The following is an 11,213-nucleotide window of genomic DNA, read 5'->3' on the forward strand; positions in this document are numbered from 1 at the left end:
TCAACATTTTCCATCACCACGTAAAAGAGTACTTAAAGAAAAATAAATAAATAGAGGTGAGGATGAAGCATGGAAAACAAAACAAAACTGGAAGAGAGAAAGAGATCCTTGAACATGTACCCTCTTTGCTGACATTCAGGTGCTGGCAGAACAAACCTCCTGTAAGATGGCTACCTGAATAAACATTGATCCCTCCACATCTCTCAGGACTCAGGGAATATGGATGTTTCTATACTAAAAAGGAAAGAAGAGGGATGTAGGGAACCAGCACAGGCTTCCCCATCCCTCCAAGTGAGGAGAGTTGCAGGAGCTGTAAAGCAGAGCTGCTCTAAACTCCTTTTCAAACACATCTAACTAACCCTCAGGGTGCACAGGTTTTCCAAGGAGCATGAAAAAGCTTCTGAAAAGCTATAAAAATATTTCCTCTGCCAACAAATATTACTCAAAATAAATTATCAACATTATCATTACAGAATAAATAATAAAATACCGTAATTTCTAACTAAATAAGGAACAACCATTCTCCTTTCTATCATTTCACAGAATCATAGAATCAGCCAGGTTGGAAGGGACCTCTGAGGTCATCAAGTCCAACCCTTGATCCACTACTGCTGTGGTTCCCAGCCCATGGCACTGAGTGCCTTGGTCTTAAACACCTCCAGGGACGGAGAATCCACCATTCCCTGGGCAGCCCATTCCAATGCCTGATTAGCCTCTCTGTGAAGAATTTCTTCCTAATATCCAACCTAAACCTCCCCTGGCACAGCTTAAGACTGAGCCCTCTTGTCTTACTGAGAGCTGCTGGGGAGAAGAGACCAACCCCCCCCCGGCTCCCCCCTCCTGTCAGGGAGTTGCAGAGAGTGAGGAGGTCTCCCCTGAGCCTCCTCTTCTCCAGGCTGAGCCCCCCCAGCTCCCTCAGCCTCTCCTCATAGGACTTGTGCTCCAGTCCCTTCCCCAGCCTTGTTGCTCTCCTCTGGACCTGCTCCAGCCCCTCCATGTCCTTCCTGAGCTGAGGGCCCAGAACTGGACACAGCACTCCAGGGGTGGCCTCACCAGCGCTGAGTCCAGGGGCAGAATCACTGCCCTGCTCCTGCTGCCACACTGTTCCTGAGCCAGGCCAGGATCCATTGGCCCTCTTGGCCACCTGGGCACAGTCTGGCTCCTGTTCAGCTCCCTGTCCATCCCCACTCCCAGCTCCCTTCCTGCCTGGCTGCTCTCCAGCCACTCTGTCCCAGCCCGTGGGGCTGCCGGGGGTTGTTGTGGCCAAAGGGCAGGACCCGGCCCTTGGCCTGCTTGAACCTCATCCCGTTGGAACCAGCCCAAGTCTCCAGCCTGTCCAGGTCCCTCTGCAGAGCCCTCCTGCCCTCCAGCTGATCGACACTCCCCCCGGCTTGGTGTCATCTGCAAATTTGGTAATGGTGGACTCAATCCCCTCATCTAAATCACCAGTAAAGATATTAAACAGAACTGGGCCCAACACTGATCCCTGGGGACACCACTGGTGACCGGATCCCAACTGGATGCAGCCCCATCCCCACCACCCTCTGGGTCCAGCCCTCCAGCCAGTTCCTGACCCAGCACAGAGTGCCCCTGTCTAAGCCTTGGGCTGCATTTTTCAGGAGTGTGCTGTGGGAGATGGTGTCAAAGGCTTTGCTGAAGTCCAGACAGACACATCCACAGCCTTCCCCTCATCCACCAGGTGGGTCACCTGATCATAAAAGGAGATCAAGTTGGTCAGACAGGACTTGCCCTTCCTAAACCCGTGCTGGCTGGGTCTGATCCCTTGTCCATCCTGTAGGTACTGTGTGATTGCATTTAGGATGATCTGCTCCATAACCTTGCCAGGCAAGGTGAGAGATCTTGATGATGAGAAGGAGACGGTCTCAGTCAGGAGAAAGAGGAAATGCTCTTGGTCTTGGATGACAGAGGGCAACAGCACCAACACACCAGACCCTGCCGTTGGCCAGGGGAACATGATAGAGGTAAACACCAAAGGATCTGCTTTCCATCCCTCCAGTTCCCACAGCTGTTAAATGCCAGAGCCAGTCGCGTGAAGGCACAGCCCTTCCTGCAGCACTCCTTCCCCCCCCAAACCCATTTTTTCCAAGGGTGACATATTTGCAGCATCAGAAGAGCACTAAGCCAAGGGAAGGGTGGGAGTCACACCTTCCCCCCAGAAGCCAAGCCTTACTATGTTCATGAGGGTGAGGACGTAGTTCTGGACGTGCTCCTTGCCATGGAAGCGCACGACTGAGTCATCCACAGCCAGCAGGACCTCGATGTTGTAGTCATCCTTCCTGGCATGGCGCCTCTTGCGCTCCGTGTCCCCCAGGCGCTCCGTCAGCAGCTCCAGGGAGTTGGGGAGGTCACCCACCTGCGCCCCGGGCTCTGGGCAAGGCATGGAGGGCAGAAAAACAAAGAGCCGCTGAGGTGACCTGGCACCGTGGCGGCACTCCACAGAACAAGAAGCGCAGCAGGGAAAACGGACAGGATATTTAATTCCAAACAGGATATTTAACTCTGACTGGCTGCTCTGTGGTGCGGAAATGGCTCTGAATTGGAAGTACCAGGGCTAAAATGCACGTTAGTGGTTGGACTCTGATCCTAAAGGTCTTTTCCCACCTAAATGGTTCTGTTTGATTCCACAGTTCACAGAATCATCATAGAATCACAGAATGGTTTGGGTTGGAAGGGACCTGAAAGCTCGAGTTCCGTGGGCAGGGGCACCTTCTACTAGATCAGGTTTCCTCCAAGCCCCATCCAATCTGGCCTTGAACTCTTCTAGGGACGGGGCAGCCACAGCTTCTCTGGGCAACAACTTCCAGTGCCCCACCACCCTCATTTCACAACATGGAGGTGATTAAACCAAGGCTGGGCTCCAAGCCCAGCATTGTCACTCCTTTCTTCTCACTAAAACCCAGCTGGCAGCTAAAACCAGTACGAGCCAGGGGGCACGCGGAAGGAGAAATCCTCTCCCCACTTATTCTCAGTTGCTGGGACAGAGCAGACTCCAGCAGCCCCTACCTTCAGGGTGGAGGTCGTGGCGCGGCGCGGCGCTGTCCTGCCGGATGGCCGACCGGCGATACACCACGTGGGCCCTCCCGTGCTCCTCCATCTTCTGCTGCCCCCTCTCCAGGGGCTCGATGAAGAACTCGTTGCTGTCTGTCCGAATCAAGCCAGCCTGGACTCCACAAGGAAATCAAGGGGAAAAAAAAGGTGTGGTTTTGTATAGGCACAGGCAGACAGATACACTCAATACATGCGTTAAAGATTGATGCAGAACATACATGATTATGAAGACCACCCCAAATAAACCTGTCTTGTTGCTGCTCCGTGACACTGGGATGGCTCTGTTACCATGCTAATCTATGACAACCCATAATTTCTCCTGCAGATGGGAAAAAAAAATTTAAAAAGAAGGGGAAAAACTAACCAACCAGAAAAACAAACAAACAAACAAAACCAACCAAACAAAACAACAACAACAAAAAACAACCTGGCTGCAATTCAAGTTATGTCTTTAAATGGCAATGAAACTTTGTTCTTCTCATCAGCAATGAGTTCTGCTGAACTCTGAACTCAAGGGATAACAGGATACACGCCACTTCACCTCCCTGCACCCTCCCCATCCCATTCCCATAGCACCAGTGAGGAAATCTGCCATTTCACCAACCCTAAGAGCTGCAACAAGAAGAAGAAAAAAGAAACTGTCCTCTCTCTGCCCCACAAAGCGCTTGGGAATTAGCGCAGGGGAATCCCGTCGGAGGAGAAGCTGGAAAGCATTACAGCTCCACCTCCCAAACACAGGGAAGATCAATGAGAGGGCAAACATCACTGGAAATGTTGTCCTGGCTACCGACCTGCTCCTAATTAACACCAAGCTCCCATCAAATCCCTCTTACATCAGCCTGAGCACTCAAACCCCGCAGCGCCGGCCGGCTCAGACCTCAGGCAAGGAAAAGGATCACTGGGATTTGGCTTCCATCCCGTGGGCAGCACCCCTCCCAGCCCAGAATTTTTCACAGCTCCCTCCACCACGCACGCGTGCGTTCCCTCCTCCGGCGCTACCCGCTCTTGAATTGCTGCCTGGAAAGCACCAGCAGAACATATGGATCTGTTCTTACAGCAAAGCCTTCGGCAGCTCGCACCTACTGGAGTCCTCATCAGGGTTTTGATTGGAACGGTTTTCATCAAATCAAATCAAATAAAAATAAAATGCCTACAGAGATGTATATTTGACAGAGTGTGGGGCTCTTCCAAGCCCGCCTGGATCTTCGGATCCCCTTTCCATTCATGTACTGTTGGATTCATCATGGCATCGGCCAATCTGGCTCTCTTAGACTTCATCAAATTTCCTGCTCCACTTGGGTTTTAGTGGCTGCTTAACTCCTCTGCAAAGCACATTTTTGGCTGGTTTTGTTTTACACCTCCTTCCCAAGGAATGTAAGTACTTGCCTGACACACATATGTCAGATCCTTCCCACAGGAGACGTTCAGGTCAACCCAGGGCAGGACCTCTCCAGCCAGGGATTGTCCCACTACCCTCAGCCAAGGAGATCAAGACCACAGCCAGGTTCAGTCAAGAATCTGGAGCACCAGGCAAGGTGGTGGTGATGAGGCAGAGAACAAGCCAGGGACTGAACCCACAAGTCAGGTTCAGTGATAGCTGAAGAGTCCATGATGATGGGGCAGGTCACAGAATCATGGAATCAGCAAGGCTGGAAAAGCCCTCTAAAATGATCAACTCCAACCACTCTCCCAGCACTGCCAAGGCCACCACTAAACCATGTCCCCAAGCGCCACATCCATATGGCTTTTAAATCTCTCCAGGGTTGGTGACTTCCCCACTGCCCTGGGCAGCCTGTCCCAGCACCTGACAAGCCTTCCCACGAAGAAATTTTTCCTAATTTCCCAGTCTAAGCCATTGCCCTTAACTGTATTACAAGAGAAGGAGAAGAAGCAACCCATGCCCCAGGAGGAGCTTTGCTGGGACACCACCCCCCCCTCCCAGCCCTGCCACGGGGCGTTTCACCCCGGACCAGGCACCCCAAAGCCGGTTTATGGGTTTAGGGCGAAAGCCGGGACTTGCTGAGTCAGGCGGCCGGAGGAAAGCTGTGCCGCCGCGCCGGGGCAAGGCTGGATTAAAATGTGAAAGAGCCTGGGCCCGAGCCACAGCCCACTTGGGTCTGAGCTGCTCTACAGCTCGTGACTAATTACAGATGGCTCAAGAAATAAAGCAGCCCAGGCTTTCTCCCAAAGGCGGGATGCAACACGCTGCCGATGCCGGTGGTGACCGACGGCAAAGAGGATAACGCGAGGATTTGTGTGCCCGTCTGATCAGAGCAGCCCAAGGAATGAAACAGAAACCACACAGCAGTCACCCCGGCATTTACAAAAATAAATTAGAAACCAGAACAACTCAAAAAACACCACTGCAGGCCATGCACCAACCTGCCTGGTCTTAAAGAGGAGCAGCTCAGGTTGTATTTCAGCATTTTTGGAAGGTTATAACTGTAGGTAGCCAATAAGAAAGGCCAGACACCACCTAGAAAGCCATACTCAGCTTTCCTTGGGCTCTTTCCAAGAGATCAATCCCATCCTCAGTGATCAACTTGCCATGTGCTCTCCCATCCTCGATTTTAATTTGGTTTAATAATACCAAATTGAATTAAATTGATTGGTGGGACCATCACTCCTAACATGAGATGCTGCAGCTCTCAGTGAAGGTAAGCACCAAACTAGAAAATGGCCCTTAAAGACAATTCCACTGGAAAGAGGGAAAACACACTTCTTTTTTTTTTCTTGTAAGGAAAACACCAAGCTCACTCCTGTCAGCTCACAGAGGTGAAGTCTCTTTTCCAGCTCTCCTGAAGCTCACCAGGCTACAGGAGAGATGAAATCCAGCCTCACTAAGGGGGAGCCCCCCAGAACCCTGGGTAAGCAGCTCGTCCACCACCATTGGGTGAAAAGCTCCAACTCCCACAGGAATTCAGGAAATTCTGACACTTCAACAGAGCTGAGATGTGGAAAAATTAATAAAGCTGCTGCACTCAGCCAGAGGAGCAAACAGTGCCGAAGGGGGAAGCCAGCTGCGTGCATAGTATGTATTTTTCCTATGAGATTCACACTTAATTTGGACAAAAAGTCCTAGAAAACCAGGCTGTGTGAACACAGACACCATCACTAACACCACTGCCCTTCCATCCAGGGATTGCCTGGTGAGAGCATCGGGGGGGTCAGTAGAAGGGTGCATGGTCCACAGGTGCTCCATCACCATTCTGGTACCTCTCTGTCTGCAGCACAGGCTTTGCAGCCTCTCAGATTCAACACCTTGCTCTCCTTGACTCCTCTTCCCTGCTCTTGGTGCCAAGGTAAGAGATTTTTGGGATGGCTACAGAGCCTGCTTTGTCAGGTGACACAAGCCACGACTCCTGGTGGGGTGAGGACATGGAGGCACTCTCACTGCTGATTGATCAGGTCTTCAGCCCAAACAGGGCTTGGTTTGCAACTCACTGCCAAAAATTAGGATTATCCTCTGGCAGAAAAGCCCTTGCACCCATATAAGACCCAAACCAGCTGAGGCCAGTGGGACATCTCACACCTTCTTTCTTCCCAAAATTAACCCTACAGTTATAGGAGCTGCAAGGAAAATCCTCAAAGACAAACCCTTTTTTTTTTTTTTCACTGGGGCATCAGTCTGGGGACTATTTCTCCCCTCATTCCCTATGAATTACTGTTCCTGAGGTCTTTTGTGCTCTGCTTATCTGCTGCCACCCATCTGAAGCAAACCAGGGCGCCAGGGCTGGAAAACGCTGGCTCTACAGTTTACAGGACTATGGCAAAAAAACCCAGAGGAAAAGCCAGCCATAAAAAGCAAATAGGGTGCCTATGGGTGATAATCCTTCACCCATCTCTGCAACCAGCAAAGCAGGAAGGAAACAAGGCCGACCACGCACTGCTGAAGCCAGCATGGAAAGATATGGGATGCCTCCGCTGCAGCGAGACGTGTCCGCCGGGGGAGATTTCTGTCTAATGCTACTTTACCAGTTAGGAATTCGGTGGCTTAGATCAGCTTTGAAATTATGCTATGGGCGACAGCACCTTCCCACCCTGGTACGAGACACCCTTGCAAAAAAAAAAAAATCCAAGGGCAGATTTTCACGCGTGGATGCCCGCGGCAAACAACAGCCGAGGAAGGTGCCACGGGCTTGGCATCTGGGAAAGGGATCGGCTCCACTTACACGGCTAAATATGGACTGAGGAAAGGCTTTGGGAGCACTGCCTTTTTCAAGAAACTGGGTTGGTTTTTTTATCCCCCCCTCGTTATTTATAATCTCAGTCTCCGTTTGTACACAGGCTGATCTCCTTGTGTACACAGCCCTCATCCACAGCATCCCAGAACGCTCCCTCTGACCGCAAACCCGTGGTCCTGCGCCTCCCACGCACGCTATACTGGGATACCAAAGCCACAGTCCCCTCCCCGAGCTGGTGGAGAACTTCCAGAAAAAGTCCACAGCAATTCCAGGGTCCTTGATTAAGGAAGAGCTTCCTCCAGCTGGTGCTCCCCACATTAAGTTAGTGGGGAGCACCTCAGTAGCAGTCCTGCCTGTGTACAGCCCTCCCAGATGTTCTACTGCTTCTCTGACAGATCATAAATGTCATCCTCCCATCCCATCCACACCCAGCACTGTGTTTCTGTTCTGTTTCTTGCTCCATTTCCTAAATCAAGCTCTCTTCACTGCTTTTTGGGGGTCCCCTTGGGCTCCCAACTCCTCCAAAGCAGATGGATCCCGAGCAGACTGGAGCTGTCAGACTGACTTAAGCCAGAGGATCACACAGCCAGAAAATCCATGGAAGAGGGAAGACAACTGTGACATTGGAGGTATCACAAAATCCTCTTTACTGGGGGAGGAGGAGAGCCCCTGCTTGGGCTCTGTCCTCCTAGCCTCTTCCCCCAGCCTCATGCCCTTCCCCAGATAATGGGAAATTCCTGGTTGAGGCCAGGATATCTATTCGTTGGCCACAGAGCAAAAAATACACTGCAGGAAGAAAAGAAAAATCCTTATCCTGGAGAAAGGTCACTTCTTCCTTTATGTGGGCTCAAAAGGGTGGGCTTGGGGTACTGTGGGTGGCCAGAGAGGCATGGCTGCATAAATGCACATGGAAACACATCCCATGGCACAAGCTACGTCCCAACCCAGCACTGCTGCTACTACCTGCGGCCAAGGGATGGCAACAGTAACAACAAACCCCATCTGGGGAGGTGTGCAAGGGGCTGAGAAGGGAAAAAACTTGGGGCTAAAGCCTAGGAAAGTTAAATTCTGGATGCTAACAGCATCCAGGGCTCTGGGGAAGAGAAATCCCCTTGCTGCTTCTCAGCTGTCAGCTGCTTCCAGCATCCCTTTGCTCATGATGCCAAAGGGAGTGAGACTGTCCATGGAACCTCCACACTTCAGGTCTCCATTCCAGACACACCACTTATTTGCTGGAGCTATAGGAAATGCCTTTAAAGCTCCCAAGCCTGCCCAAATTCACCAGCCCCAGTGCAATCCGTGTCACGGAGAAATGTCTGCAAGTTCGCAGCCTCAGCAAAATTCCTAACAGGATGCTTCAAAAGGTGTGGATTACGTGCTGAAAAAAATTTAACTACTATATGTAGGCAAAATATGTATTTCTGGCTACGCTGCTCTATCATTTCTGCTTGTACAGTAACACTGGGTGCTGTATAAAAAGAAAGGAATGCCAAATTTTTTGTGCTAGTAATCAAAACTGGCTTAAGGAACTCCCAGAATAAAGCAACCAAAAAAGAAATATATAAAAAGAACCAAAAGAAAAAAAAAAAGCTCAAAATAAGACATTTATTCCAACCCAGGAGTAACACTGAGTGGTACCAGGAGGAAACAGCCAACGCTGGCACCTAAAACAAGACTTAAACTGGCTCAAAGGAAACCTGAAGGGCAACGGGCCAAAGGTATTAAAAAATGAGCGATTCCCCAAGCGTATCAGAGGTAGGAAACCCACAGGCAGAGCAGACGCCGGGGATAAGGAGGTAACAGAGCCATTTGAAGGAATTAAAGCCCTGTGGCAGCAAGTTACTAACGCTGAACTGTGCTCAGAAAGCCAGGAGGCTCTGAGCACGAGAACAATTAGAAAAAAAAGAGGTCTTCCCTTAAAAAGACACTTGGTGGAAGCCAGACTGCACCTAACAGTGATTTCAGGAGATGCTCGAGCTCGCTCAGCACCATTTAAGAGGTGGGAAATGCAGAGAAAAAGTTCCTGGGGCAGTCCCAAGGTAAAACACAGGCAAGCAAGGACAGAGCAGCACCACCCAGCGTGGTGTACCCATTCCAGAGGCAGGGCACAGCCCGTGGGTGTAACAATATGTGGCACAGTCCACCTCCGGGCAGGAGGCAGCTCAAGCGTGGGACTGGCAATTTTTTCAAGCCTTTTAAATAAATATCCCTGCTCAGCCAATGGAAGGATGGAGCAGGCAGGTAGAACCCTGTGTCAACGTGGGGAAAGGCAACCTGCCAGGTAAAGGGCAATGAATGCCGTGGACACCTAAAGCATCACCAAAAAAATCAGGTTTCAGGCCACCACCATTCACCTCTTAAGAGAAAACCACACCAGAACACAGGCACCGCACACGAGCCGCCCCGCCGGCCCCCAGCTCACCAGTCCGTCGCAGTTGCTGATGGCCACGGCGGCTCCGGGCATGCCGGAGATGTCGCCGGTGAAAAGGCACCGCTGCTGGAGGGGTTCCCGGAAAAGCACCTCAAAATCCTCCTGCCATTCAGCCACGGCGCCCGGGGGCAGCAGCCGCCGGTTGGGCCTCAGCCGGAGGTGCAGCTCCTTCCCAAAAACCGTGACGTTGAAGTAGAGCAAGCGGCGCTGGGGGGGCTCATCTGGGGGGCTGCGGGGGACGCGGCGGTGGGACGGGGAGGGATCGGGGGGACAGGCGGGATCGCCGATCCCCGCCACCGCCTCGCCGGACACCACGTGCGAGAGGAAGCGACCCCGGCAATCGGTGCTGAACGGGACGATCACACCATACTCGCGGAGTTTGCCGGACAGGAGCAGCTCTGCGGAGACAAGACGGAGGGAAAGAGCCGTGGGCACGGAGCATCCCGCTCAGGCACCGGGATCTCGGCGGCCAACCCAACCCGGGGATCCTTTGGCGAGCCCCGCCGGAGCTCCATAAACCCAACAACTGCTTTTCCGTCCCCACACGGCTCCGCTTTGTAGTTTTAAGCGGGTGCGTCCAACGTAGCAGAAGGAACTCGGGCTGACGTCCCCTCGCACGCCAAGCACGCCAACTATTTCTCGCCCGGGCTCCATCTCCCCCAATTCCCACTGAAACCAAACAACACCCCCCGCCGCCGGCGGGTTCTCCCCTTCTCCCCATCCCGCGGGGCGCAGCCACCTGTCAGTGCCCCCCCGCCCATCCCGCCCCGGCGGGGCCCCCCGTCCCGGGGGCAGCGGCCGTACCTGGGGCGCTGCCGGCGGCCAGGCAGCCGTGCAGGGGGACGAGGCAGGAGAGCACCAGCCGCAGATAATCCATTTGGGGCCGGCGGCGGGATGCGGCGGGATGCGGGGGCCGGCGGGATGCGGGGCGGGCGGCGCCCGGCGACCGCCTCCCCCCGCCGCCGCCGCGGCCGCCGCCGCTCCCGCCGCCGCCGCTGCCGCCTCCGGGGCGGCGTGGGGCGGGCCGGGGGCCGGGTCTGCCCGAGGGGGTGGGAGTTTCGGGCTTGTTTTAATTAATTTCCTTTCGATTTTTTTTAAATTTTTTTTTCCTCTTTTTTTTCTTTCTTTTTTTTTTTTTTTTGTTTTATAATTTACTTTTTGTTATTGAACAAGCGCCCCCCACCAAAAAAAAAAAAAAAAAAAGTTCTCGCGTTGCCTCCGGATCGTTCTTTTCTTGGAGATTTAAAAGAAAAAAAAAAAAAAAGCCTTTTCGGGCAGCCCGCCCTCCCTCCCACCTCCCACCATCCCTCCTCCTCCTCCCCGCCATCCCTCCTCCCCACCCCTCCCCGCCCCGCGGCCGCCCGGCTCCAGCGCTGCCCGAACAAAGGCGAGGCGCGTCGGGAGCCGGGGAGCACCCCCACCTCGCTGTGCCCCCAGCCCTCTCCCCAAATCCCACCTCCCGGCCCCGGCGGGAGCGGGACCTCACGCGGGGATGCTCCACAGGGAGAGCCAAATCGTCTCCCAGCGCT

The 11,213-nt window shown here is 53.0% G+C and overlaps 1 protein-coding gene across 5 annotated transcripts in view; it reads right to left on the reverse strand.

The window, feature by feature from the left end:
- ADAMTS14 (ADAM metallopeptidase with thrombospondin type 1 motif 14) overlaps positions 1-10,638 on the reverse strand; it is a 32,428-nt gene extending 21,790 nt beyond the window's left edge. For 3 of the 5 annotated variants that reach the window (XM_064662074.1, XM_064662073.1, XM_064662072.1), the window contains exons 1-4: positions 10,489-10,637; positions 9,676-10,082; positions 3,025-3,181; positions 2,192-2,388 (exon numbers count right to left, since the gene is read on the reverse strand). In XM_064662074.1, the coding sequence (XP_064518144.1) occupies positions 2,192-2,388; positions 3,025-3,181; positions 9,676-10,082; positions 10,489-10,561 (834 nt within the window). In that variant the 5' untranslated portion in view covers positions 10,562-10,637. Of the gene's footprint in view, positions 1-2,191; positions 2,389-3,024; positions 3,182-9,675; positions 10,083-10,488 lie in introns of all 5 variants that reach the window. The other 2 variants (XM_064662071.1, XM_064662070.1) reach the window with 1 other exon arrangement.
- Between the last annotated feature and the right edge of the window lie 575 nt (positions 10,639-11,213).

Source organism: Pseudopipra pipra, chromosome 8, assembly GCF_036250125.1.
Source record: "Pseudopipra pipra isolate bDixPip1 chromosome 8, bDixPip1.hap1, whole genome shotgun sequence".
Lineage (NCBI taxonomy): Eukaryota > Metazoa > Chordata > Aves > Passeriformes > Pipridae > Pseudopipra > Pseudopipra pipra.